This window comes from Guillardia theta, assembly GCF_000315625.1.
Source record: "Guillardia theta CCMP2712 unplaced genomic scaffold GUITHscaffold_5, whole genome shotgun sequence".
Taxonomy (NCBI): Eukaryota; class Cryptophyceae; order Pyrenomonadales; family Geminigeraceae; genus Guillardia; species Guillardia theta.
Genome location: NW_005434669.1, coordinates 666,781 through 693,582, shown reverse-complemented (window position 1 = coordinate 693,582; position 26,802 = coordinate 666,781). Strand labels below are relative to the sequence as shown.

Below are 26,802 nucleotides of genomic sequence, written 5' to 3'. Positions count from 1 at the left end.
CGATGACGCTCTGAAGACCAGCTTCGTTCAGCATCGACCGAATCGTACGAGTAAGGTTGTCATGCGCCGTGGGAAGCTTGGAGGATCGGCGTTTGCAGGTCTGGAGATGATGTGCAGCAACGGAGGGATCGAGCTCGCGCTGACATCCATCACATTCCGTCGGACACTGGCAGATCGGCATGCCATGGAGATAGCAGTCGAGCATCTGAGCATACTACGCCGCGGCGGTGCGGGAAGGCCTTGAGGGGGTAGTAGCTCGAGACGCAGCGTCTGAGAAGATTCGCAAACATCGCGCTGCATATGCCATGACTACTCCTCCTCGAGCGTTCATCCCTCTTGCCATCTCGACGGACGGTACCCTGCATCCTGACACCCTCCGCTTCATCTGGTATCTCGCGGACATCATTGCTCAGCGCTCAATGCCTCTTGAGGATGCGGCGTTTGGTCGGCACTTCGTGCCTGATGACGGACCTGCTGCTGAGGTCTTGGCTCGCAAACGCGCCGCCACCTATCAGCGCCTCACCATGCAGCTGACGCTGGAAGCGCTCTTGTCTGGTGCCAGGCGCATGACGCCCTTGCGGGCGCAAGCACTCCTCGAGCCAGAGGACAGCTCCTCCTCGGACTTTGTCGAGTCGCCCGAGGAGTCTTCGCCGGAGGTCTCCGACTCCGATGGGGGACACCCTTCGGGTTGCGAGTGGCCCCGACGATGGGCGCGGAGCTGGCGAGGAGCCTCCGTCCCTCACTGTGACGTCGGGTGCCTCCGGAGAGCTCGACACCACTGGGGTGCTTGCTGCTGGTCCGAGCTCGCCTGCTTCCTCCCCGGCATCGGTCCGACGATTTATAGGATTTACTGGCAGAAGGTAAAAAGTGTTTTGCTTGAGGCACTCAGTTTTTACCTTCTGCCAGTAAATCCTATGCTTCTGCCTCAAGCAAAACAAAGCAGGAACAAGCTAAACCTCCAGGCACACAGTCCACAGCGAGAAGCTGCGGTCGGGTCACGCCGGTCCTTGGGCATTGCCGCGGCGTCGCCGCCGTCACGGGCGGCTACCACTGACTCGGCTACCGCTGACTCGGAGGCTAGCGAGGGAGGACTACCTCGAGCGGTACCGTGTTCCTGTGTCCAGCCTCCCTCTTATCTTCTTTCCCTCCGTCCGCTGCTCTTATCTTCTTTCCCTCCGTCCGCTGCCCCAGGCGGACCCCCGGGCAACGCCGGCTCCTTGTCTGCTTCTGCCTCAAGCAAAACAAAGCAGGAACAAGCTAAACCTCCTGGCACACAGCGCACAGCGAGAAGCTGCACAATCACAAACAAAACACAAGCCCGAAAACAACCCCCTCCCATCCTCATGGCCGCAAGATGAAGGGCGATATCCACATCCCTGGAATCCGCGATCGAGGGTCCGAGCAGTACGAGGGCTTGATGGTCCACCCTGTAAACCCGGTAGTACATTGGTAGCTCTGCCGACCTGACCAAGTGGGGGGAGGTCAACCTCGACGCCCTCCATGTTGCAGCGTCTGAGAAGATTCGCAAACATCGCGCTGCATATGCCATGACTCCTCCTCCTCGAGCGTTCATCCGGGCCTCTTGCCATCTCGACGGACGGTACCCTGCATCCTGATTGTTTTGCTTGAGGCACTTTTTGACTTCTGCCAGTAAATCTGACAATCCTGACACCCTCTGCTTCATCTGGTATCTGGCGGACATCCGATGATTGCCGCAGTGCTCACTGGCAGCGCTCGATGCCTCTTGAGGATGCGGCGTTTGGTCGGCACTTCGTGCCTGATGACGGACCTGCTGCTGAGGTCTTTCGATACCCGGGGGCATCCGACTGACCGCTGTCAGTACGGTCGAGACCGTGCGTCCGCGCCGGGCCGCCGCAAAGCTGGCGGCCGCGGACGGAGAAAGAGCAGCCGCTGACAAGGAGCCGGCGCTCACTGTGCCACGGTGACTGCACGGTACCGCTCGAGGTGACCGTCATCAAGTCCTCCTCACTAGCCTGCGGGAGTAGTGGATTTACGAGTCAGCGGTAGCCGAGACCAACACCACCCGTGACGGCGGCGACGCTGCATCAATGCCCAAGGACCCGGCGGGGCTGTGCGGCATCGGAGGCAGGCGAGCTCGGACCAGCCGCAGCAAGCACCCTAGCCTGGGTGTTGGTGCCAGGAGGGAATGCCAGTACTACGGTAAACTTTCGACTCGGCGAGGTTGAATCGCAAGCCTTCAGATCGGCGGACGTAGCTGCAACAGCATCCTCCATGTCGCAGACCTTTTCCCCTCTGTTCGAGCCAGTTGGGCCACTCGAGGATGCCGTTGCAGCTGCCTCCGCTATGAAGAAGTACATATTGGCTGATTTGAAGCTTGAGATTCAACCCCGCGAGTCGAGTTACTCAGTGCGCAGAAGGTAAAGTGCCTCAAGCAAAAGAAAGCAGGCGGAACTAAACCGTCAAGCAAACATTCTCAGTCAGCGAGGCCTGCAGGCACACAGCGCCAGAGTCGGACTCGGAAGCTGCACAAACACGCCGGCCCACAACAAAACAAGACCGATGCCATGCGGGCCGCGGGCCCCGGCCCGGCCCACGGGTCCCGGCCGCGCCGCCGCGATCGGACTCCGAGACTCCGGGTGACCGTACGGTACTGTCACCGCAGTCAGGCTGCCAGGCTGCCACGGTTACTCACTGCCGTACTGTGACGGGCCAATCCGCGGCGATGCCGCGCCCCGCCCGTGCAGTGCCCCGTCATGATGATCATCTGAGTCATGTGGGCCCCCGGGCCGACTCACAGAGTCACCGTGCCGAGCCGCAAGTTGAAACTTGCTACTGAGTTTCACTGATATTTCAGTCAGTACTGGGGCGGGCTCGGCGTGTACGGTCACCAACGTAAAGCTTTTGAGTTGGGATTTCGAATTCAAAATCAACTTGGGATGTCTGGCTTGGAACGTGCAATGCAGGTAGAGGAGGCTGAGCGGGTTCCTCTGTTTCCCCTCCCCTACAGTCCAGCTATGAACTTCTCAGACTCGAGGGGCCGAAGACCTGAGGGCACGGCAGCGCGGACGGGCGCAGCCTCAGACCTCAAGGGGAAGAACATGGCGAGCTGCTTGTCGCCTCACGACCGTGAGAACATGGACCCCAACCTTGAGAGGAGCAGCTGCCTTCCCTTCCCCGAGTCTTCTCCTCTCCAAGTCTCTCGTTCTACCATCTTCTTTCCTCGAGCTTCTCCAATCAAGTTTGCTGGTGTCATGCAAGCTGATCTCGATCAGGAAACTCAAGTTGATCGCGGCGAGCCATTCATGTTTGGAGTAGAGAGTTCGAAGATACATGCCATGCACGGCCAAATAACCAGATTGCTCATGTGGGAAGAAGGTGTCAAATCCTCCCTGGCATTCATCGGAACAAGTTGCGCTTTTGGATTCATAACTTTCTTTGAAATCAGTGTCATTCAATTGCTTTGTTTGGCAACTCTTGTTGTCATATCTTTAAGCAATTTTTTTCGAAGTTTCCATGAGATTTTGCCTTCACCTCTACAAGACATACTCGCAAGTTGCCATCAGTGGCTGTCTCATCCCTCTCTACTCTCCACATTCCATATTCTCTTTGCAAGCTTTGGATGTGTAAGTGATGTTTCTTCGCGAATGGAAAGTTTGACAGTTGACAGGGATTGCAAGAGGCCATCATTGTTATTCGCTCAGTACCTGAAGGAACAAGCTTCATTAAGTCGTTCCTTCTGAATGCTCTGCTGTGGGGGGGTGTCTTCATCTCTTCTCGTTTGAGTTTCGCTTGTACGTTGTGGGCAGTTGTGACAGGTGTGAGGGAATGGAGGGGGTTCGTCTGATCCTCTTTAAAGGTTCGTTCCTCGTTCACCCTCTCTACGTCATCTCGAATAGGCTGTGGCAGACGCTGCACGCTCGATTCCAGGCAAAACAAACTAATCCTTCCAACCTTACAAAAGAGTAACGTGTGTCGCAGACGTTGGAATCGTTCACAAGGATTGCGATCGTGAGCCTGTTTGTTGTGGCATCGATCACGATAATCTTTGTCGGTGCCGAGCGCCATGGAGAGATATGCGATGCATCTAACAATGATCTTTCCAGTGACCAGGCTGAGTTTGCTTGCCATGTCAAAAGAAGTTCTCCTAGCCTTCTTATTTTCTTCCATGCTGAGCTTGTGCCCTTGCCTTCGCAAACGGTAGAATCAACCCTTTGGTGAACTGCTGTCTTGACATGGAGGCAGCGACACTTCTCTTGCTGCTTGTTGTAGTTTCCTGGCATCGCACAGGTACGAAGCTCTCCCCCCTGATTGTAATCTTACAAAACATCAGCTTGAAGGTTGGTCCAGCAGCGCTCAAGATGCTGCGATCCATCAAATCGCCCTTGAAACAGGCAGAGCGAAAGTCTTAGATACACAGGCTTTTCAATCCTGACTGGTCACTAAGCCTCCTCGATTGTTTCTTGTCTAGATTTTGAGGGAGCCAGGATACCAGGGGGCAAGGTCTTCAACTTCTTTCGCTGCATACGGCCATGAATGCTCTCTTGCAAAGCATACGATTCACCTCTTTTCTGTTCATGCGCGCAATCTTGGCTGGGTTGGTTATCAACTGGGACAGCCGACTTCAGCAGACTGTAGAACGTAATACACAAGCATACCTGATACTTCTCGTTGGATAATCTGTTCTCTAGCTTAATTCTTCTCCTTTCCTGCATTGAACTTACCCACCGCACACACATATTTCTATGTTCCGTCAATTGAAGTACCTGCAACTTCATGCGTTCTTGTTCCTTCGCTTCTATGGCCTACACAGAGTTTTCAGGAGTCATAATCGCAGCTCAATGATGCACCTTGACTCTCAGTTTGTCTACAATCCCTTTCATAGCCGCTTTCCTCTCCTTCAACTCCATCTTCTGTCTGTACTGAAGTCAGAGTGCAGTGAGGGACGGATTTACAACCGCCAGGAGGTTCGGCATGTGACTCTCATCGCTGCGGTCTTAGGCCGGCTCTTCACCTTCACTCCGTCGATCTCCACATTCTTCCACCATCTGTGCCCCTTCACCTGCTCCCGAATTAGCGGCTCAAAGGATGCAGGCCTGGTAGAGCCTCTGGAATCGCGTAAGGCCACTTTCTGGGCTCTTCTACTGCCATGCCAGATAAACCAAACCCCCTGACGACTTGTGAAATGTAGCAAACACGCGCTCTGAATGACCTGTATGCTCGCCCTTCTCCGCCGATGGGATTGTATACGATCCTTTCCTCGTTGTACTGAATGTCTTGGAAGCGAATGGGGCACTGCAGCGCAGTTACAAGAATTCCTTTGAATCCTCGTACCTCAGAGGGACTTGGAGCTTCGGTCAGGTGAAGGGGCTTAGAGTCAAGGTGCGAAGGAAATTCCTGGGAAAACTAATCAACATGCTGTTGCTACTCAACCGTTAAAGAGGCTCAAGTCTTCTTTCACATGAAGATTAAGACTGCCTGCCTGCCTGCCTGCCTGCCTGCCTGCCTGCCTGCCTGTCTCCCCTCCTTCCTTCCTCCAGTAATCCTGGTAAGCTTCACCTTCAGCGACATCATCGTGTTGAAGACATTTTGTCCTATTTCACTTCTGATTACTGATCGCCGGCTGAGAAGGGATCAGCATTGCATGGATTCTCGGATGATTGCTACCGCCGTCCCTGCTGAACTTCTCCATCCATATACCTGGGCGTCTATGAGAGGCTTGCTTCCATGGCTCCTTCCCTTACCTTCCTTGCGCTCCTCCCCTGAGGTGCATTGCCAGACGACTTGGGTGTGCTCGAACTGCTATGGCACGGACTCACTCTCAAGCCACCAGCTGTTTCAACCACCTTGGCTTGGATGGATGCAGCACGCCAGTGCAACGAGACACACGTAAGTCACCTGCATGACCAGCTTCTCTCTCCCTCCCCTCCTCTCCTCCCTCAGGGCCTCGTTTTCCGCCTCCTCCTTTGGGTCTGGTTTTTATTTTACTCAACCCCTACGAATGGGAACAGCCGTTATGATCACGTAACGTACGCGACACTTGGAACTGCTAATGCCTTCGCTCGCCGATGCCATCCATGTCCTGATGGGCAGCCATGCACCGCAACCTGTAAGAGGCGATGAGAGGAAGAGAGGAGAGAAGGAGAAGGCTGGAGGAGAGAAGAGAAAGAGAGGAGGGAAGGAGAAGGCTGGAGGAGAGGAGGATGTGAGAGGAAGAAACGAGTGGCCGAGAAGAAAGGAAGAGGAGAGGAGATGGAGAGAGAGAGAGAGAGAGAGCGGAACTAGAGTGGAGGGGAGGAGGGGAAGAGAGCAAGGGAGCAGAACTAGAGTGGAGGGGAGGAGGGGAAGAGAGTAAGGAAGGGGAGGGGAGGAGGGGAAGAGAGTAAGGAAGGGGAGGGGAGGAGGGGCCAAAGGTTCATTAGGAGTTTGTGGGGCGACCGGATAGAGAATGAGTGAAAGGGATGAACTTGATTAGTATCGAGAGCACAACATGATCCGGCTGTTCTCCATCAACACATTTCTTGGAACGCATTCCACATCTCATGTTGTTCGTTGTTTTGCTTATCATGAATGGATGATTGCGCATAGGCGACGCTGCTCGTAGGATTTTGACTGTAATGACAGCCTTACTACATCGAGGCCGTACCCGGCAGCGAGTTCAAGAATGACAGCGTGGTGGTGAGAGGTCTCCTTGTCTCCTGCAAGGATTTTCTCACCGCCAGATGGCAGGTGTCGTACCCCATCATCATGAACCCAACGCCAGGAGTAGTAGGCTATTGGGAGGTTGCATAAGCAAGTGAATGTGTGTGAATGTGTCACTGCAAGACGAGAGTAAACGGAATAGTGAGACTTCTTGTCCTTAAGTAAACGGAATAGTGAGACTTCTTGTCCTTAAGGCGAACGTGAGGGAAATTCATGGACGATGATGATATGGCAAGATAACATGGAGACTTGCCAAGCATATTTGCCAAGCAACCTGGATCCTTCATTTCATCAATATCAAAAAAAGGAATATGCTTTACACTGCTGAAATTTCTTTACACTATACACCTGAGTTCTTGAAGCTTGAATACGGATATCAGCAGTGAATTCTCCCTATCAAAGATTCTTTTTGACTGTTTGTGGATGTTCCATCCAAAAATTTGCAAAACCAAACGTTCCTGTCGTCAAAGTGACATACGCCATTGGCCTTGATGTTTGTTTCAAAGCAAGTCATCGATCAAGACGACGTGTCCAATCGATCCATACGTATCGACCAAACATTTTTCAAACTCTGGTTGCACTGCTTGAAGAATATCGACAACGCCCCTGAAATCACGAATGTGTGGGGTGCAAATGTTCTTTGCGTCTCAACCAGGATTGGATTGATCATCCACATCTGAATCATTTTCTACAAATCAAGTCAATTGGAAATGATATGTTTGGTGTAGGGGTATGGTTGTTTACCTTCCACATCTCGACTTCCAGCGAGGTTGTCGTCCATTCTCTGTCCTCGCCCCTAATAGAATATGACTTCACGACAGAAGGGATCAGATGTCACAAATTTACCTGGCCAGATCTTTGAATCATCGCTGTACTCCTTCGGTCTGATGCTTCTTTGACCCTCTGCAGAAATCAATCATTTCTCGGTCTCACCAGAAAACAAGTGGAATTGCAAGTTCACGACAAGATCAGATTTGGTGTTGCAACATTCATCTTCTGTTAAGTGCCTTACCTCACCCAGAACTGCAGCTGCCATGTCCATATCTGGACTGCCGCCCCCACCCCAGCCAACACTGTTCAAATCAAGCAGATCAACATATGAACCCTCACAGTTAAAAAATAACCGCTGGCTTTCTTGAAAAATACATAATTTTTCCAGTTCTTCGCTTGTTAACAGGCTTTCGGGCGGTCTGCCGCGAATTTGAGGCAGGAAATCAAGCGACCAGCGTGCAGTACACACCTTCCTCGAGCTCTTTCCCCTGCACGATGCATTGTAGCTTCTTGGTCAGCCATGAACTAGGTTGAAAATGTAAGAAAGATCCAGCAAACAGTTGAATCACAAAAGCAGTTACCTGCTGCTGCACCCCAATGACAGAACCAGGTCTGACCACTCTCATCCATCCAATAGCCTCTCTGCAATTCGAGTTCGAAATCTTAGTTTCATGGAAGTCAAACAGTTCCAGATGGAACCTTGCAGTGAAGCCATAGGCTTTCATCAAATACAGTCCTGATGATTGATGTCAGACCAAGTCGGAGTAAAACAACACTATATATACCAATCAACGTTCCGGTTCTCCCTAACCCCGCTTTGCAGTGAATCGCTACCACACCCTCTGTTCTCTCCACGACTTGCAAAAATCTCACGACGATCTGAGGGGGTGGAACTGTGCAGTCATCGAAGTAGAGATCAACATGCTCAATGCCGTTTGTCTGATGATAAGTCAGATTCAAGTCTTTTTAGGTCAGGGCACGACTGTACCTTGAAGGAATTCCGATCATACTTGGCCTCATTCAATCGCACCACACATTTCACTCCCATCTCATGAAAAATGTCCAAATAAAATCTTGGATGAAACTAAAGCCTTGATGAGTAAAAGCAATCAAGATCCTACAAACTTACAGATCGAACTGAATTTCTGTCGTACCAATCTCGCCCATCGGGCAAATCGCCAACTGGACCCTACAGACAAGTGAGCAAAACGCCCTCGTCACAGGTCGAGCTCAAATACTTTGAATGCAATTATCTTGTTTGGAATTATCATGTGCAAGTCTCCATTGCCAGGATTATCATAATGTTCGTACTCCTATTTCGAGGGTTAATTTGAACCAAGCAACATACCCTCAATCCGCCAGGCACCTCGAGATCAATTGCATCTGGAGAGTCTGGATCCAGCCAGCCAAGTTCCTAGCGTCCAATCAGAGGAAAACTTGAATTGCATGATTTCAAGCAACCTTCGCCCGTGCAATACCCTTCCATACATCACTGATGTGCAGATCGAAACATGAAGGCTCGAATGTCGCTGCAGTAGGATTAATCGCAACCCTACTGATGTCAGGATAAGATATCACCATCACGGTAAGGCTCAAACGGGCGAGGATGGACTTGGCTCAGCGGCATATCAGCCTCATGACCTTTTCGATCCATTTCGAGGACCTTGAACCAAATCAAACAAAGCTAGGCCCAAAGTAGGATCGACGTACCATGTAAGCTCCCAATAAAAAAATCGAGTTTGTTCTTGATCTTCTATCAGATGGAGAACAAAGAACAATTGTCTGTGCAGCAAGAATTTTCACATTCACACAAGAAAAACAATGCAAAATTGCCTCATTTGGAAAGCTCTCTAGTTTGACAGATAAAATCTCACAAAAGCGAAAAACCGCACTGTAGGAGGCAACTTAGAGAGCATGCAACTCGCAAGAATGAAATGCCTTAGATTCATAGGGCCAAAATCGTCACAAAATGGGTAATATGTGAGCAATCCTTCCACATGGAAGAAATGGTATCTGTAACCCAATATCAGCCGCAGCAACGCACGATTAGAGCTCGAGAACCTTGATCCATCATACTCTTTTGGTACTGCTTTGCATGCGATAAAAGCTATTCTGTCAACGATATTGTACCTGCGCGTGCACTACAATCAATGCATGCGCTACTGTAATGCAACTTAGCTCACATTCTTCCCAATACCCAAGGCTGAACCATACTATTGGATTGTGCGAACGCCTACCATCCGTTCAAACTCACAATATGTGCCTGGAAACAAATCAACCTGTTCGATTCTATTCGATGCCGCTCTGCCAAATACGGGCTCCTGACGGGTAGCCGCTTCTGTGTGCATTGTGTCAACATTGGGAACCAGAACAAGAACAGGATGGTGTGGTACGTTGTTCTCTGCCATCGTCGTGTTGTGTTGGCTGGCCTGGCCGTGAAGGACTGCTGTCAGCTTGAGCTCCAATCATAGCCATCAGTGACCCCCCTCCCCCTCCAGGACGTGAAGTGCTACCCCTGCGTGAGCGTTTTCTGGTTAGTTCCTCTAGCACAGAAGACGCCTGAAATATGGAATCATACCTTCGCGGAGGGTTTCGGATGTCACCCGTTCGCTCTTCAACAATTTCTATCCAGGAACCCAATCCTCTAAAGCATGAAGCAATCAATAAAAGACCGCATCCATTCAACATCAAAGAAGCCGTGGCAATGACACCCTGAGTATCATGTTTCCAAAATGCAACCAAAACAAGATCACAGGGGGAACGAAAGAGTTTTAGACACACACAAAAACCAACGAATAAACGGAAAACATCCAAGGAAGTATGAATGATTTTGTATGGTTTCCAGAAAGCAATTCAGATAGCAATGAGTTGGATGATTGAACAAGCAGCATCCACAATCAGAGCAGACTCACGTTTGTCCTGGCGGAGAGCCAGCACCTTGAGGAGAGCCTGGACGGCTATTACTGTTACTGCCACCTGAATCTCCCGCTCTCATCTTGATCTCGATGAGATTCTGCAAAGCGCCAGCCTCCCAGCCCAGAGGCAGGGGCTGGGGACACAGGACAGTTGATCACCTCAACTTCTATCTGATAGAGAAGCCAACAGTAATCACGATAAAGAGCTTAGCCGAACTACAGGAGGACTGACGGAATGAGCAAGGGACCGCGGACGAAGGATCCAATGATTCGCTTTTGCAGTGAAAGAGGCGTGTGCGCGGCTGTCAGTTGCTGATTCGCTTGGTGCTCTTTACACCTTGCGAGACTATGCCAGGAATGTAGCAAGGGGGGAGCAGGATAGATGAGAGGCTGGTGCAAGAAGTTGCGCTGGTCTGCTGGCTGTACAGGAGCTGAGGAGCCGCCGCTTCGCCATGCTAACCTGCGCGGGCGGCGGCGCGGGAGGAGGATGTTCTCGGATGTCCTAGGACTGTCCTATGTCGGATACACGAGGTCCATAGCGCGCTAGAAATGGTCATACAAACTGTGCTAGAGACTACGAGTCTTGGGTACTACCCCCACCCCAAAGGCATCAGCTTTCTTTAAGGACCCCTTTGTTCTCGCGCATGAGGATAGGGGTACCAGTACCAGCACCCCCTTTTCGAATCCAAACCAAGCGAAAATGACCGGTACTGATCAAATATGTTCTACTACCCGGTATCCTTACTTCAAAATCACCCGTGGTCAGCTCACGAACCTCGTTTCTCCCATTGGTCGTACCCACCCCAGCTTCGGACACAACAAAAACTAACTACCCCACCCACTCTTTTACAGTTGTACTACCCTTCGAATATCTGGGTTTCAACCCCTTCTAGTCGTAACAACCCCACCCGTCGAATTCTCCTTGGTACCCCCTTGGGTGTCTTCCTACCTACCCCACCCCTCGTCGTTCCACAGGATTCATTAGATGCCCGCCTCGAAGTCATATTTTTAGCTCCGGATAGCACTACCCCTACCCTATTAGGGGCTTTCGAATTGTGGGGTAACAAGGATGTTCAAGAACTACCCTACCCACTACCATCACACGTGCCTTCACGGATCCCACCCCTACTTGAAACTTATTGAAATTATACTACCCTCAAGTACCACTAGTATCTTCACTACCCACCCCTTGGTGAATCTGGCAGAGCATCTCAAGCCTTTTAGCTTTTTTTGATTGACCCCACCCCCTTAGATCCAATGTAGTTTATAGTAGTGAATCGTGACCTAGCAAGATACTACCCCACTACTAAAAGTTGAGGGAACCCTCCACGTCTCCCACCCCACCTCCTATGGATCACCCCCCCCCCCCTGGTGAACCACCACCAGTCAGACCACCCACCATGGATCACCCAGGGACCACCACTGCCTTCACCGCCAATCGCGGGGGTGGAACTACTATATTCGATCTCATCCGCGGGCCAACCACTGCCTCTAGCCCATACCTGGTACTAATTTTCAGTTAAATACCCCTCCCATCGACCGCGATGCACATCGAGGGCGGTGGTCATGCAGGGGGTATAAGGCAACGATGCAAGATCTATGACGCGCCATGGGGAGAAATTCAAATCCGAATTTTGGCGGGCAATCTGCACTGCATCCTTGCCATGAGCAAGACGACAGCAGACAGAGAGGAATGCCCTATTTGTAAGACGAGATACAGTACGAACAGTATTCGGACGATCCCTCAACACTGCATCAAAGCTTGTTCACGTTGTCGACGGGCTTTCAAAGACATCGACTTGAAAACTGTACAGGATTATGCAGTGTTCACTGACGCATTGGTGCTGAAATTGTTACATTTTCTGCAAAACATCGGGCACGCAACGTTGAAGATAAGCGACGCGGATGATAGCTTGCTACAAGTAGCGGCTAGTTATCTCAAGCTGAGCCAGCATACCATCAACACTTCTCATGTACGAGCAAAGTTGACGCTTCTAGGTGACCTCTTTGGACAGAATGCAGAGGGCTTCAAAAATTGTTTCCTTCATTACTTCACCTCGTTTCAACAAGGAGCAGATGCCAAAATGCATCATGATCAATTCCAGCTGCACATAGACGCGCAAAAGCTTCGAAGTCAAGTAAAGAATCATCGGCAAAAGCAAAAGGCATTGTGTAAGAAAATCAGACATTGGGCCACTTCGCACTATGACACTGTTGACGAGCTACAAAAGCAAATACACGATTATCACTCAAGGTAACCAGCGAGCTGGAATGCACCAGAGTACTGACATGCCACCATGCAGGTATGTAAGGCCTGAACATATTAGCCAAGACCAGAACAGCAATATCAAAACAGCATTCGCTCTCCTCGCACATACAATGTGCGAGAACTTCAAGTCAATGCCATTGGAGGATAGACGTGATTTCATACGAAGCATTCTTGAAGAGCAAGAGTCTCTTGAAGAATCCAATGACGAAAGTCCTACTGCCAAGTGCTTTCTCACCATCTGCCATGTTGAAAGGGCGATGGATAACCTCCGTTCTGCTGAGCTTCCCGACATAGTTTCAGATGTCGTAATGTTCGCCAGTCAGGAAGGGGATGGCATGAAGAGCAAACACCCCATCATGCCATTCATAGTGAGCGACTGGATACGACAAGGCTTTCGAACAAAGGACACTAGAGGCATGCGATACTCTGAGCAAGTCATGAGTTTCGCTGAATCAATACGGAATGTCGGCACCTCAGGTCTATATCGCTTGCTCACAGGGCCGGGCAACAAAAATACTGGAACTTTTGATACTGACCAGATGTTACACAACTTACCTCTGCCATCCACATCCACTCTTCAGAAACGAGATAGGCATCTCATGAAACTGCATGGTAATGATAGGTCCAGAGTGTGCACATTTATTATGGATGAATTCCGTCGAATGAATCCTGAGCATTGTCAGATTGTTGTGCGATCGACAAAACAATGATAAATGCAGGATTTTGTTCTGTGTTTGAGGAATGTGAAGCAGATCTGGGGGGTATAACAAGTCATGAACCTGATATTTCCAAGAAGAATTCGTCATGGCTAACGCAGCTGGAAGTCGATGGGTGCACGGACCCTCAATCAGTGGATATCATGTTAAAAATGTTCAGCAGCAAGGCCATATCGCTTTTGAATGCAGAGGGACACATTGAAACAGCAAGAATGGCAGAAGCAATGAACGGCCTTCACAGAGCTTTCGACGAGAGAGGCCTCACCAAGTCTGAAAGAAGAAATCTGATTCTTAGAGCTCGAACCTGGCTTCTAAGAGATGTGGATTGGATGAGGGTGGGCAAGAAGCACATGAGGGGGTTGTCATCTGTAACCTTCGAAGGACTGATTGTAGCCATGGACACACATCTACAGATACAGAGTTATTTGAGCAACAACAAAGGTGTATTGGGTGAAAAGGAGTATGACTTCAATGCACGGACGCTCTGCACAGACAGCGTTGAAAACCTCTGGTCTTTGATAGGTCATTTGAACAAGAAAGATTTCTTGAGGAAATTCAACAAAGCATGCACTGAGCTCTCAAAAAAATTCGATCCCAATCTGCCTTTTGTGTATGACCACTCAAAAAAGCGAATCATTCTTAGCAGACCACGCGGGGAGAAGAAGCGTTTCAACGCAGAGGAAGGAACACGGGACAAAGAGAATGAGTGCAGGTCCCAACCTCGATCTCGGAAACGTATACATACTCAATCTTTGGATACACGAGGAGGATTCACAGGACAAATGCCTAGATTTCAGGGATTACGAACTTTGTCTGGTTGTAAGTCTACGGAAGAAGAGATAGAAAGGACAAAATGTCAAAAGTTAAGACGTGTACAAAGCGAACAAGTATAGAGAATGACAATTTGTATGTATCTCTAAATATAAAATGTTTGTTTTGCATTGTACAGATTTTCATTCTTGAGATATTCATCCTCGAAACAGTTTGTCGCGGGATCGCCATTGCGATTCCCAACAAATTCTACTACCCCACCCCTGTAAAAAGGATTGAAAAAGTACCCGTCCTAATACCGGTAAAAGAGGAGTTCCACCCCCGTGGCCGCCAATGCTTTGAGGTGATATGAGGGCGATGATCAGATGAGGCGAGGCCGCTGGATGCAGGCTGGATGAGGGGCTAGATGAGGGCTGGATGAGGCCAGGGGGCTGGAGAGGGGCTGAATGAGGGGTTTTGGAGGCGCAATGGCAGGAGAGAAGTTGTCGATGAGTGCGTTCATGCAGTTGCGTCGGTCGCGCCAGGTGCTGGAGGAGGCACGAGAGAGGCAGGAGAAGGGAGAAGACGAAGAAGCTCTGCCAATGCTGGAGCAGGTCCCCTGAACGCTGCCTTCTTCTCGATTCTAATCTTTGCACCAGGCTGTCGGGGCCAGTGAACACTCGGTTGAGGCGCGAGTGGCTTTGAGCCAAGCGATATGGAATGAGGCGGACGGGGAAAGCAGCCTCGCACGTGTCGAAGAGCTGCTCAAGCAAGCCATTTCTGTGGCCAAGAAAAATACTTCATCGACGGAGTCTGCGTTCCTCCCCTTGGCAACCAACAAGCTACTGCTGCTGCTTTGCCTGCAGGGGCGAGACAAGGAAGCTCAGGAGCTGCTCCAAGGCGAAGGTTATGAGTACCGCCTTTCACCAGAGGTAACCTGATCTCATGTTACTTCACATCTGCAGCCGGGTGACTGCATGTACCAGGTTTTCCGCGGAAAGCTGATTTGTCAAGGTGAAGACCCCAATGCGGGATTGGTGATGACCAAGACAGCAGGAGGAGACCAAGAGCAAGATTGCAACGCACAACTACTAAGAGATTCTCTGCTCTGTGTCCTCGATGAAGCTCTTCCAGCAGACATGCTTCGTCACTTGCAGGTCTCACCTTGACATGTCTGACACCCTTGACCTCCGGCAGGAGTGCTTCAGTCCAGCGAGTGCCTTCTGGAGAGAGCACAGCTATCTCTCTCCTCAAACAGGATACTTCTCTTACTTGCACGATATTGATCGACCGGCTTGTAACAACATGGAACAGGAACCTCAGCTCCTCCGCGACCCCTTCCTGACGTTGACCTGCAGATCATTCATGTGCTGTGGAAGCACGCCATCTCGAGGTTCCCTCATGCTGCGAGGGCAAGGAAAGCCGAATGGTGACATGCTGATAATTTCGCGACTTGTTCCTCGCATGACGAGAGGTAGGTGGGCCCACTGCCGCCCCCACCCGTCGGGTCATCAGCTTCACTTCGACTCAGGTGCGGAAGGTTGCGAGCACTTCAAGTGACTGCGAGCAGATGACGAGGGCATCGGAGGTGTGCGAAACCCCATCGTGACGACTGTAACGTACCTGAGCATGGTGAAGGTTGTAGTGCTTCGCTAGCGTCACTGAACTTCTCTCCAAGGGCACGGGAGGCTGCACTCTCGTGACTGACCAGCGAGTTGATGACCGCGAGCTCGCTTGCAAGGTTTGAATCAACAGCCTCTATCTTGCCCTGAACATTTTTGCATCCTTTTTGCGCTGATTCTGCTCCACGTGACTCCTCTCCTGCATTCTTGCTCTCAGGGTTGGCTGGTCAAACCCAAGGAGAACCGCTATGTTGTCTTCGACGGTTCTGTCCTGCATGGGGTGATTCCCGGCAGATCCTTCAGGTCATCCTTCAGCTTGCTTCCTCCGCTGATCCTCAGGGTAGTTTGAATCCCAAGGGAAGGAGGGTCACTCTTATGGTCGCTTTCTGGGAGGTTGGGTCACGTGGAGAACAGGGGCAGACTCAGAGGGTTGGTTTAGGACATCAAGCAGCGAGGGACGGAAGCTGATGGTCCTGGAGCGAGCAGAGCCTTTCCGGTTGCGGTGAGTCAAGACATGCACGAGCATGCCAGGTTACGGAGTGGACAGGGAGCGACCAACTTCACATGGGCGAACAAGATGTTTGAGCTGAGGAAGGAGTGGGAAGAGGTATCAAAAGGTGAGCGTCGGCGATTCTCCTTCCTCGGTGACTCTTTCAGAACCGACCATCACAATCGAGGACATCATTCCTGTGAGCAGCGTGTGGGAGAAGGTGGAGCAGAGCGACGCGGAGAGGTTGAGCTCTCTCCTTGCCCTGTCTCTCCTGCTTGACCTTTGAATGGCATCCTCCTCTGCTTTCAGAGTCTCGTCAGCCTCCGGTTGTTTCCTCCCGCGTCTCCTTCCATCCCTCTTAACTTTCCCGCAGGTCACAGGGCAGGGGCGAGTGGTCTTCCCGGCTACGAGGCTTGCTTCCAGGGCTTTTAATAACACGACTCGCCTCCTCCTTGCAAGCTCCTCCAGGGAGACAAGTCCAAGTCTTCGACCTCGGGCAGAGGAGCACGCCGAAACTTGGGCACAGATTAGCAGCAGCCTCTCATCCGGTCCACTTACCTTCCTCTCAGCTCCAGTAGCCATCCCTTCCAGCTGTCCTGCCAATTCGTCTGCCTGCCACCGCATCCGAACGTTGTCCTCGTCAAGCTCTCGCTGCTGCTCAGTGAACGATGTTGCTTCCCCCTCACACGCGGGACGCACCGTCTTCCTCTGCTGTCTGTTAAGCGCGAGAACATTCATCGACAATAATCACCTGCAAGGCGGCGTGACTGCTCCTCAGCTCCTTGTGCTGTTGCTGCCGAGGGAATCGAAATTCAGGCAGGAGGCGAGGAGAGGAGGAGATGGCAGCAGGACCTGAAGCTCTCGGAGGCTCAGATCACGTCGAGCTACTTCCTCATGCATGAGCTCTTCGATCACCCGCATCTCCTGCAAGCTTTGAGAGGCCACCAGCACGAGGAGGTTTGACCTCTCGCAGCAGCGACTCGTTCTTCTCTGCCTTCTCCTTCTTTCCACTCGTTTCCTGTAGAGATATGAGGGGACCAAGAGGAAGCGCTTCTCTTCACCTCCAGCAGCCCTCGGCTCACGATCAACTCCCTGTGTCTGCTGCTGGATCAGCACAAGAGGAGCGCGGCAAGCATGGCAACCTCTCCTCCACCTCCATGGCGAGCGCTGATATCTTCGCCTGCAGCTGCTTCACAAGTTCTCTCGTGTCTGCATGCTGGTGCCTCTCTCTCTCTAAGTTTCTTCGGGCCCAGTCTCGTTCCTCTTGCAGCCTTCCAGCCTCATCCTCCAGTCTCTCCAGCTGCCCCTCAAGTTCCCTCCACCTCGCCTGCTCCTTTTCTAGCCCCATCCTCATCGAGTCGCAGATGCTACCACAGCTTCGAGAGCTCGAGATCAAATCTTTCAGAGCTAGTTGAGCTGATGCGCAGCACGACGTGAGCTGGACGAGCTTCGACTTGCTCGCATCCTCTTTCTCGCGAGATCTTCTGAGTTCCTCCTGTAGGGCCAGCAGCTGTAACGACATTTGACGCAGCTCGAGCTCCTTCTTCGTCCTCTCCTCACGTAGCGAGAGGATCGTCTGCTCCGCCTCTCGCGCTCGCTTGAACTCGTCCTCTCTCCTTGCCTCCGACACCCTCAGCGATGCCGTCACTTCTGCAAGCGATTTGTCCAGCTGCTGCATTCCACGTGAGAGACTGTCAGCCTCGTCCTGAGCAGAGAGCAACATTCTCCTCTCCTTGTTTAACTGCTCTGCTTCCTCTCGCATTTTCTGCAACTCGCACTTGACTGACTCTGACTTGCGAGCCTCGTCCTCTTGCCTTCGCCTCTCCTCCTTCACTTCAGCTTGGAGGGCCTCAGTCGCTTCCTCTGCCTCTGCAAGCTGCTTTTTGAGCCCATCTGCTTCCTCCCTCACTCTCGTTAGCTCCTCCTCAAGCACACGCAGCCGTCTTGTCAGGCCTTCAACCTGCTCCTCCTGTCGTCGCTCTCCGGCTTTCGACATGGTTCTTGTCTGTTTGACCTCCTCCTCCAGGCGTTCCAGCATGAGATTTCTCTCCTGCCAGCTCAGCTGAGGTAGAGTTTAGCACAAGACGAGGCACCTTAGCTTCGTCCAGCTGTTGAGAAAGACGAGCAGCGTCCTGATGGAGATCAGACAGGGAGAGGAGAGTGAAGAGAACCTCTCGGGCCTCGTTTCTTTCCAACAAGAGCTCCTCTGCTTCCTTCTCCTTCTCCTCCACCTGCCTTGCGCGTCATCTCCTCCCTCCTTCTCCTCGTCCGCACCGTTCGACTCATCACCCTCACACTCTCCCGCAGCTCTTCCTGGCAACATGCCTGAGGTCCTTGTCCTCCTCTCGGCACGTGTACCATCTCAGCCCTCACGGCTGCTGCCGCCGCGTGCTCCTCCTCCAGATCTCCGATGAGCCTACGCGTAGTCAGTTGAATTCTGTTGCATCCATGCGTCCATAACGACACCATGGCACCTTCCTCCCTCCTCCTCTCACCCTTCAAGCGCGTCAAGACAATGGTGAGACTTCTCGTCCTCCGGCAACTTCCTACCCACCGAAGTTGCGAGGCGCCGCAGTGACGACCAGAGCTGCGGGATGATAAGAGCAAGTCAGGGACACGAGCTGAACCTCGCACTGCTGCCTCGTCTCCTCCTCCATTCTCTCGCGCAAACTTTCTCGCTGTCGTCGCTCATTCAGCAGCTCTCTGCACCCTGTGAGTCCTTCCCCCAGACAGGATAAACCCCTCACCTCCTCGCTGCTCTAAGAGCCTCTTCCGAGCTTGCAAGCTGCCTGATCGAAGTCCGTCAGCGGAACAAGCGAAGCAAGAAGCTTTGGAAGAAGCCACAACAAGGATGGCTGGTGGAAACGAGCAGAACGGGGAAGGAGAGGATTTCATGAAGGATGAGGTGTGTAGAGGAAGGTGAAGTCTCATAGACAACCTGTGCGCATCTTCTACCATGCTGAGGTATCTTGATCGATCTTGCTCCAACGCGTGACGAGGAGAGGCAGCACAAGGCCGGGAGGATGACAGGCCCTCAGCCACCGGTTGCTTCCCGAGCGCTGCAGATTCTTCTGCTCCCTTATGAAAGTCTTCCATCCTTTGTACGTCGTCGCCTTGTGTAAAAGTTCTGGTCTCCTGGATTCGTCGCTTGCTCTCTATCAAGGCTTTCAGGCTTGCGGGCTTCAATCCTCCATCGCGAGAACGACTAGCTGGTTCCGTACTTGGACGAGGAGGAGATGAGGTCTCACTCAGTGGAGGAGCAACTTGCTCTCCGAGATTGTCGAGAAAGAGCAAACAGCGCGTGAACAGCTCCAACTTGAGCTGAGAACTGGTTGACCGAGGAGAGAAGCAAACAATGAAAGCGACGACGCTCCCATCGCGCCATCCAGCCTTCAGCACTTGAGGCAACAAGGAGGAGGGTGGAGTAGCGGCAGAGGAAGAAAGGCTGGTGCGTCTTGAGCAGGGGAGGGAGAAGCCCTCGGCGATCCCTTCAACAGCGAGAAGCTGATCGTCATCAGCCAACACCTCAACAGCCACCAGCCTTGACTCTGATCTCACGTCACGTGGCGGAGCAACGCAAGCCACAAGCACCGAGCGGAGCATCTTCACCATGGAAGGAAAGAAAGGTGACCACGTGTCCAGCCGCCATGTCCAGCTGAGATGCATCAGCAAGGACACGAGGTGGAAGCTGTGGCTGCTCACTCGCGTCGCTCGTCGGATCTTTTCGAGAGCGAGGAGCAGGTCGCTCAGCCTGGTCACCTTCACTTCCTGCAGGCCCTGCACCTTCCAACCTGCCTCAGCATCTCACTTCTCCCTCCTTCCCCCTTTCCCCTCCTCTCTCGCCTGTTTCTTGTGATGTCTTGATTTGCCGTCGCATGGGAGGAGCAGACAGAAGGTCCTTTGCCCTGGAAGCCTTTCACCCTCACCCTCCCCTCAGTTTCTCTGACCTGTCAGCATGAAGCAGCACAGAGCTGATGCTTGCAGTCACTTTCAGTCTTCCTGCCTGAACATCAAAACAACAGCAGGGGGGTTGGGGGTCATCAAGCAAACGTTCTTCGATGAGGTCCAGTACTTCAGAGGCTGATCAATAGGCTCATGAGAACACACGGAAGTGAAAGCTCTCACCCACACGAGGAAGCAGCCCCATCTTGCTGTACTCTCCCAGCTCCCCATGCAGGCTGTAGCTCTGCGTTGGTGGCACTCAAAAGGGAGCTTGCAGCCTCTTGCATTACCTTGCCCGAGAGTTGCGAACCAGCAGCAACCAGGTAGCAGTCGCGGCCTAGGAGACGTGAGACGGCTTAGCGATGCAGCATTCAAAACCTTTCAAGAGCTGATCTGCCAAGTCAACGGCAACCTCCTTATAGAGCTGGAGGCTCGTCAGCGATGATGACCCCACACCCAGGTACCTCAGTCTGATTCGCTCGTGGCCCCAACACACGGGTATGCCGCAAGGTGACAGCACGACCTATGAGGAGTCTATCAAAGGCGCGCATGAGGGAAGGAGAGCCTGACCGCGGATCTCTATCGCTCCTTGGCTTTCATTCAGAGCTGACAACTCTCGATCGCAGCCTTCGCAAGGACAGGCGCGCAGAACCACGCGGACATCGGAGGGACGAGAAGAGGATGAGAGCACGAGGTTCTTCTTCTTCCCCATCTGAGCCTTCTCTTGCTCTATCACCCTTGCTTTCCCTCCCTTCCTCGTTCCTTCATTGCCATGTTATCTTCAAATTGGGCGCACCTTTCGAGGTATGAAACAAGGCCGGGGTTGCTATTTTTAGGGTATATCCTTTAAATTTTAAGGGCATATGCCTTAAAAGCTTGAAGAGTTGACTAAAACTTGTTCCATGCCCAATAGAAGGGACTCAGGGAAGTCCTTCGTTAATGCAGGGAGGGGACGAGGAGGAGGAGGAGGAGGAGGAGGAGGAGGAGGAGGAGGAGGAGGAGGAGGAGGAGATGGTGATGGCGGTGAAAGAGGAGGGGTTGTAAAGTTGAGGTTCATAGGGAGACGGATGGTCAGCAGCTTTCACTTGATTCTGGGTCTTGTTCTTTCGTTGCAGGGAACAGCACAAGGGTATCAGCATGTCAGCTTGTTTCCACACGTGCTTCCACGAGTAGTCTGGCGGCCCGTTACCTGCAGGGTACGGCCTCGTGATTATCTTTCAAGGAAGAGAGCCTCAACGCTGGTCGCCAGCCAACGCAGGTTTTCTCCCACCGACGACAATGAATTCTGCATCGACAAGGACCTGGTTGGATTCTGGAAGCTGATTGGCCTGCAGAATCAGACGGCGCAGTCATGGAACGGGGAGGAGGAGATGGTCACGCTCAGAGCCGATGGTCAGGTGATGCCCTTGTACGCCTGCGTGTTGCTTGATGCTTAAGCCTCCGAGTTAGGTCGCTGGGGGGCCGCGATTGTCGGGGGAGTACGACAATCTCAATGTATCGTGGGCAAGTGATCAGCGCGTTTCTGGAGGGCAATGGAGATGCAAACAAGACGTTTATGGACGGAAAGTCGTCGAGATTGTGATGTTCCTTCCCCCAAAGAATAAGGAGGATAGATTGAGGTTCCGCGATGGGAGGCCTGCTCTCCTGCTGTTGGGGTCGATCCTGCAGCTCTTCCCTCAAGACACGGACTCATCGAGCAGCGAAGGGCTGCGCATCATTGGCAATGCATCAATAGGAATGTACGGTGAAACAAGTGACTGGACTCCCTTGTCAAAGTTCTCGATGGCGAAGAAGAACACGGAGGGATTGAAGCTGATCCCGACTGTGAAGCCTTTTTCCCAGTCGTTCAACACCCCAGTTAGCGATGAAGAAGAGATCTTGAAGCAACTGGAGAGAGAGAAGGATCACGATCCAGCTGGTCTGCACAAGAAAGCAGCACAAGAGTCTGAAGAACAATTTTCACAAGCAAAATACGATCGGGATGCGCTCTACGATCAGCTGGAAGATTTGAGTCAGGAAGCGACTGGAAGCGAGCATGCAGTAGACGGAAGGGATGGCAATGATCTCGCGGAGGAGATTCAAGCTGTGAGTGTGACATTCAGATGCTCTTCTCTGACGGTGAGCAGGAACTGAACCTTCGAGCAGCAGTGGAGAAGGAAAAACAAGAAATACGAAAGGTGATGCTGATGAGATGCTGTACTCGATTGCGTCTGATGTCTTCACGTGTCAGCTATTAGACATGGACGACGATGATGGTCAGATCCGCAAGTAAAAGTACCTCCTTTTATTAGTTAGTTAGGAGTAGTCCGAGTTCGCCTCAGTTCTGAGAATAGGCCGAGTGGAGAGACAGCACATGCTAAAGGCAGAACCTTCCAGAAAGATATGACCCCTACCCCCCGTTATCCAATCTCCACCCAACATTTATTGACCCCACCTCAGCAATTACCAATTTTATACCACTACCCCCCTATGAATTTGCGGCACCTCCACGTACCCACCCACCAGGTAGCACCTACTACCCCCTTTACTTTGAACGAAAAACAACCCGTCAAAGAAACCTGCGCATTCGTCATGGCAACTTTCTATGCACAGGGATCATCAGACGATTTCCTCCGGTGATCCCCTCATGTCCTCTCCATCCCTCATGTCCCCTCCATCCCCCAACTCCCCTCCATCCTTTATCTCCCCTCCATCCCCCAACTCCATCGTCTCCCTCCCTTCCTTCCCTCCCTCCCTGCCCCCCCCCCCACCAATCCTCAATCACCCTCTTCACCCTCTCCCTCGTCTCATGCTCCCTATCTCTCTGCCTGCCTCCCTGCCTGCCTCCCTTTTCCTCTTTCTCCCTCTCTCTCTCCCTGTCTGTCTGTCTGTCTGTCTGTCTGTCTGTCTGTCTGTCTGTCTGTCTGTCTGTCTGTCTGTCTTCCTCCGTCTCTGTCCGTCCTGATGGCTCTCACGATCCTCGAAGTCCATCCTCTCTTACAGTTGGCACGTTCTCCTTTTCTCTCCTATACCCTCAGTTGCCGTCCCTGCATTGCAATAGCACGCGACAAACCCACATTCAGAGCACGCGACGCATGTTCCACCTTCACTTGCTGATGTCTCTGCGTGATGCCCGTTCCTCCGGCAGAGACAGGGGATTCGACAAAAAGTGGACGACAATGGAGGAGACGAAGAAGGAGGTCTGGCAGGATGTTACCAAAGGTCCCAAGAGGAAACTCAGTCAGGCTGAAAAGCTTGAGAAGGCGAAAAAAGCGAGCGAGAAGGTTTTGAAGCAAGCCGATGCCATTCGTTACGATGTGAACGGTGGAGAGCTCCTCAAAATGTTGGAGAAACGTGACAAGAAGAGTGAGAGGAGCCAGGCGAGTAGCCAAGACACCTCAACTAAGTCTTCGAAGCCCAGAACAGCGCAATCAAACACGCAGAAACCCTCAATCCCCTGCAATGAGCCCAAGTTGGTTAAGAGTGTGTCGATGAAAGTTGAGAAGGTCAAGGGCGAGCTTGACAGCATAGTAGCATGTCACCACGACAAGCCTGATATCCAGCTTCTGAAACTTGCAGAGATGTTCGAAGAGAACTTCAGTCAGTGCAAACTGGACTTTTCGTGGAGTCAGCAGGTTGCAATCGGGCAGTCTCCAGCTGCTTGGGAGAAGGAACCTGCGAGTTTCTTGAGTGGGGCAGTGACGGAGGTGAGTCAGTTCTCGACACGTCTCACAGCTCAATCATCTTTGTCAGTTGGTGTCTCGATGGATCGGAGACTTCGACTCCTCTTCCTTGCAACAGTTCTTCACCTTCCTCGTGGAAACTGCCATGCCGGGTGGAGGGCTGAACGGCAAAGGAGGAGAGAAACCTTATGTGGGGCTGAAAGCCTTGCTACAAATCATGCTCCAACATTGCTCTGGCGATGGATCAACACCATCGTTTCATGAGAATGGTTTGCGACTGGGAAGGTAACAAGAGAGATTGCAACGATGCCCAAGCAATCTTGTTGGCAGGTTTGTCTTGCAGGCGGAAGGAAGGGTCGCTGCTCAAGCTGTTCCCTCTCTGCTGTGGATGTGCTGCCAGCTGTCAAGCAAGAATGTCGTAGCTGCTTTGAACTGCTGGTTCCTTCACCTGCTTCCAGTCGTAGAGCTCGAGCGATCCCACGGGTAAATTTTATGTCAACCCCTATAGTCTTGGAATGACCTTGTCTTTTTTTTAAAGGGGAAAATTGTCGAAGCAATCGGCAGAACTTCTGAAGTACCTTCTTGCAAAGCTCAAAAATGCCCCAGCAGCAGCGTCGACCGTGGTAAGGAATGTTGTTAGTCTAGTTCTCAGTATTTCATTTCCTCTTTCTTATTCTGTCATATCCTCTCCGCTATCTGACACTGAATCCAAGGTTGATGGAGAGACACTCCTCCGCATCGTCAAGTTGAGTCATCCCGGAAGCTTACAAGAGAACAACAAGAACAATGAAACCTTGGCTGTGCTGCGCTCGGAGCTCTCAGGTCGTCGCCTTCTTTCTTACTTGATCCCGTCATCCTCTCAAACAGGAATTCTGCGATTTGCTATGGTGGGAAAGTCGCAGTCCGTCAGGGGGAGGTGAGAGGAAGGAGTTGAGAGTGGGTTCCAGTGACGTCAGCCTTAGCATCGTCCCTCTCTTCTTGCCTATTGTCTCGACAGAGATGCCAGAAGACTTGCAGGCGACGAGCAAGGAGCTCATGATGACCTTTCTGCGACAAGACACTGAGGGAGTCACGATGAGGGAGCTGGTCAAACATCATCAGGGGTAAAATGAAATATCAACCCTGAAAGCTTCACCTTGGAAGGGATTTTGATCCTCTGTAATCGTTCTTGTCCTCAAGGCATCTCAACGCCACACTTCTTCTCCTCCATGAAATCCTGCGAGAAACTTCCAAGCTGCCAGAGCGAGTCCTTGTGCAGGTGGGAGATGGGCAAAGATCGCTGAGTCGATGAACATACTACAGGGGATGATGGAGATCGAAGCGGCTTGCAAAACAGAAGCTGCGTTGATAGAAGGTACCGAGGCGGAGAAATAATTTTTAATGACATGCTGCCCGCAGCTCAAGTGAGCAAGGAAGATGGTGCAGAGTTTGCAAGTATTTTTATCCTCTTCCCATCCTCCTCCATCGAGCCGCTCTATGCATCTTTTCCTTCGTCATCTGCTTTTGTTCTTTCTGACTAGCAAAATTCTTTGCAGAGAAGGCCAAAGTACAGAAGAAGATGAACAAGTTGAGTCAAGTCACTGGCAAGCGAGTTTGCAGATCATGTAAGCTGCTGATCCTGTACCTGCAGAGATCAGATCGACTGCGAGAGCGATTCGAAAGAAAATCTTCAACCGCAAGCTGACAAGTTCATGGTGACCGTGAAATCTCCCTGCTTATGCTGCTCACGCCTTTCAAGCTTCTATCTTCTCTTCTCCCTGCTGCTCTTCTCCTTCGCTCTTCTGGGAGTTATCTTGAGTGATCAGCGCTGCATGAAACTGGTGTGCGAGTTTGTGAGGAAGTCAGACGCTGATTGAGAGATCGACAGTTTGTGGAACAGAGCGAGTTGTGGAGCACAGGAAAGCAGCTGGACTATCGTGTCATCGCAGCATCATTTGAAGGCTGCATCAAGAGAACATTAGGATTCATTATCAATTGATGCAAATAATCTAGCAAACCATGTCCTCCCAAGGCCTGAAAGTGAACCACAACATGAGAATCAGTTCGAGCCGTCGTCAACCGTCCGCCTGCAGATATCTTCTCCTCCTCCCCTTCAGCAGAAGTTCTTCATGGTGCTGCAGAGATCCTGCGGCTTCGCCATGGACGCGAATCTTCGAGAGTTTCCGTTCCAGTCATGCCCGAGCCTGAAGGACCCACGGTCTACAGAGCAGTAAGATGACCAGTGATTCGCCTCTCCTCTCTCTCATACCATCTCGTGGCTGCGTTGGGTCAAGATCGTCGCGGACATGAATGCTGTAAGGGCCCGAGACGCTTCGATCAGGGATGAGCTTCTGAAACATCTGCTCTCACTGTCAATTGCGATACAACAGCAACGCCTTGACCCCTGGTCAACTTTCCTCATCCTCACTCCCTGCACTTGATACATGACACTATACGACCTGACAGAAACGCAACAAATTCCAAACTTCTTCTTCCTTCAAACCTCATTAACGTTTGATCATTCCTGATGGAAAGGTTTCTTTCAGCCTGATTTCCTGGCTTTGATGAAGGTCTGTAACTTCATCATTCCCTCCTACTTCCTTTCCCGTTCCCTTCATCCCTCCCTCCCGACTTGCTCAGTCCCTGTTGGCAAACCAAAAGAGTCACACAGCAAAGCAAATGATACTCCTGAAAGGTACAAGCTCAACACTGACCGTCAGACTCATTCTCTTGAACTTGATCGATCGAAAACCTGGTCCCCTGGTTGAATTTCAGATTGAAGCTGGAGAGAAGAGGAAGAGCCTAGCGACGAAGGATACATGGAAAAAAAGGATAGGCAAGAGAAGGTAGCTATACTTCATCACGGTCGGCAACTCCGAGCAAGTGTCGTTGCTCTCCTGCTCTTCCTGCTGCTGTTTCGTCTCACTCGACTCGGTCGGCTCAATATTCTCTTCATCCGCTGATGCTGCGGAGGATTTTCAGCGCTAGGCCGGAGGGGACTCGAA

The 26,802-nt window shown here is 51.7% G+C and overlaps 8 protein-coding genes across 8 annotated transcripts; 5 read left to right on the top strand and 3 right to left on the bottom strand.

The window, feature by feature from the left end:
* Positions 1-61: 61 nt before the first annotated feature.
* GUITHDRAFT_100705 (hypothetical protein) lies at positions 62-2,403 on the top strand (the record flags this gene model as incomplete). Its single annotated transcript, XM_005840660.1, has 6 exons — positions 62-227; positions 268-687; positions 1,278-1,438; positions 1,732-1,800; positions 2,007-2,173; positions 2,223-2,403. The coding sequence occupies 6 exons, from the start codon at positions 62-64 to the stop codon at positions 2,401-2,403; spliced, it is 1,164 nt and encodes a 387-aa protein (XP_005840717.1).
* Positions 2,404-4,446: 2,043 nt separating this feature from the next.
* On the bottom strand, positions 4,447-5,553 carry GUITHDRAFT_132803 (hypothetical protein; the record flags this gene model as incomplete). Its single annotated transcript, XM_005840659.1, has 9 exons — positions 4,447-4,499; positions 4,544-4,601; positions 4,638-4,688; positions 4,746-4,784; positions 4,830-4,901; positions 4,994-5,123; positions 5,192-5,274; positions 5,314-5,376; positions 5,539-5,553. The coding sequence occupies 9 exons, from the start codon at positions 5,551-5,553 to the stop codon at positions 4,447-4,449; spliced, it is 564 nt and encodes a 187-aa protein (XP_005840716.1).
* A 1,385-nt stretch (positions 5,554-6,938) lies between these two features.
* Positions 6,939-10,647, bottom strand: GUITHDRAFT_160909 (hypothetical protein). The gene is made up of 24 exons (XM_005840658.1): positions 10,365-10,647; positions 10,031-10,096; positions 9,846-9,967; positions 9,732-9,790; positions 9,636-9,685; positions 9,514-9,582; positions 9,391-9,465; positions 9,286-9,343; positions 9,163-9,234; positions 9,031-9,115; positions 8,914-8,981; positions 8,819-8,866; positions 8,691-8,765; positions 8,582-8,641; positions 8,441-8,536; positions 8,238-8,391; positions 8,152-8,188; positions 8,034-8,094; positions 7,922-7,977; positions 7,806-7,871; positions 7,694-7,754; positions 7,528-7,584; positions 7,426-7,477; positions 6,939-7,369 (listed from the first exon to the last, which is right to left on the bottom strand). Exons 1-24 carry the CDS (start codon positions 10,445-10,447, stop codon positions 7,329-7,331), a joined length of 1,671 nt encoding a protein of 556 aa, XP_005840715.1. The 5' UTR covers positions 10,448-10,647; the 3' UTR covers positions 6,939-7,328.
* Positions 10,648-11,962: 1,315 nt separating this feature from the next.
* On the top strand, positions 11,963-12,516 carry GUITHDRAFT_150275 (hypothetical protein; the record flags this gene model as incomplete). The annotated part of the gene is made up of 2 exons (XM_005840657.1): positions 11,963-12,252; positions 12,383-12,516. Coding segments are annotated over 2 exons (390 nt in total), but the record flags the coding sequence as incomplete, so codon positions are not given.
* A 2,055-nt stretch (positions 12,517-14,571) lies between these two features.
* On the top strand, positions 14,572-15,633 carry GUITHDRAFT_150274 (hypothetical protein; the record flags this gene model as incomplete). The annotated part of the gene is made up of 7 exons (XM_005840656.1): positions 14,572-14,716; positions 14,762-15,034; positions 15,089-15,116; positions 15,159-15,259; positions 15,300-15,416; positions 15,461-15,531; positions 15,580-15,633. Coding segments are annotated over exons 1-7 (770 nt in total), but the record flags the coding sequence as incomplete, so codon positions are not given.
* A 1,009-nt stretch (positions 15,634-16,642) lies between these two features.
* Positions 16,643-20,868, bottom strand: GUITHDRAFT_100701 (hypothetical protein; the record flags this gene model as incomplete). Its single annotated transcript, XM_005840655.1, has 22 exons — positions 16,643-16,729; positions 16,773-16,922; positions 16,966-17,007; positions 17,067-17,138; positions 17,179-17,232; positions 17,276-17,312; positions 17,357-18,264; positions 18,308-18,346; positions 18,386-18,445; positions 18,489-18,527; positions 18,573-18,630; positions 18,710-18,801; positions 18,842-18,917; positions 18,962-19,003; positions 19,153-19,762; positions 19,806-19,869; positions 19,917-20,005; positions 20,340-20,400; positions 20,447-20,493; positions 20,535-20,580; positions 20,621-20,679; positions 20,727-20,868. The coding sequence occupies 22 exons, from the start codon at positions 20,866-20,868 to the stop codon at positions 16,643-16,645; spliced, it is 2,874 nt and encodes a 957-aa protein (XP_005840712.1).
* A 355-nt stretch (positions 20,869-21,223) lies between these two features.
* Positions 21,224-22,428, top strand: GUITHDRAFT_100700 (hypothetical protein; the record flags this gene model as incomplete). Its single annotated transcript, XM_005840654.1, has 5 exons — positions 21,224-21,285; positions 21,406-21,553; positions 21,606-22,241; positions 22,283-22,333; positions 22,387-22,428. The coding sequence occupies 5 exons, from the start codon at positions 21,224-21,226 to the stop codon at positions 22,426-22,428; spliced, it is 939 nt and encodes a 312-aa protein (XP_005840711.1).
* Positions 22,429-24,704: 2,276 nt separating this feature from the next.
* On the top strand, positions 24,705-26,173 carry GUITHDRAFT_150273 (hypothetical protein). Its single transcript, XM_005840653.1, has 10 exons — positions 24,705-24,734; positions 24,781-24,921; positions 24,998-25,076; positions 25,121-25,172; positions 25,217-25,252; positions 25,354-25,401; positions 25,449-25,512; positions 25,557-25,638; positions 25,686-26,017; positions 26,067-26,173. Exons 2-9 carry the CDS (start codon positions 24,818-24,820, stop codon positions 25,794-25,796), a joined length of 576 nt encoding a protein of 191 aa, XP_005840710.1. The 5' UTR covers positions 24,705-24,734; positions 24,781-24,817; the 3' UTR covers positions 25,797-26,017; positions 26,067-26,173.
* Positions 26,174-26,802: the final 629 nt, after the last annotated feature.

Excerpts from the sequence above, each read along its gene's own strand:
- GUITHDRAFT_150273 (XM_005840653.1), top strand. The coding sequence starts at position 24,818 with ATGCCAGAAGACTTGCAGGCGACGAGCAAGGAGCTCATGATGACCTTT. Across the intron at positions 25,402-25,448 it reads CAAGTTGAGTCAAGTCACTG|AGATCAGATCGACTGCGAGA; the intron begins GCAAGCGAGTTT and ends CTGTACCTGCAG. Across the intron at positions 25,513-25,556 it reads CGCAAGCTGACAAGTTCATG|CTTCTATCTTCTCTTCTCCC; the intron begins GTGACCGTGAAA and ends ACGCCTTTCAAG.
- GUITHDRAFT_160909 (XM_005840658.1), bottom strand. The coding sequence starts at position 10,447 with ATGAGAGCGGGAGATTCAGGTGGCAGTAACAGTAATAGCCGTCCAGGC. Across the intron at positions 9,968-10,030 it reads ATCCGAAACCCTCCGCGAAG|GGGTAGCACTTCACGTCCTG; the intron begins GTATGATTCCAT and ends ACGCTCACGCAG. Across the intron at positions 9,686-9,731 it reads CATCGAATAGAATCGAACAG|GCGTTCGCACAATCCAATAG; the intron begins GTTGATTTGTTT and ends AACGGATGGTAG.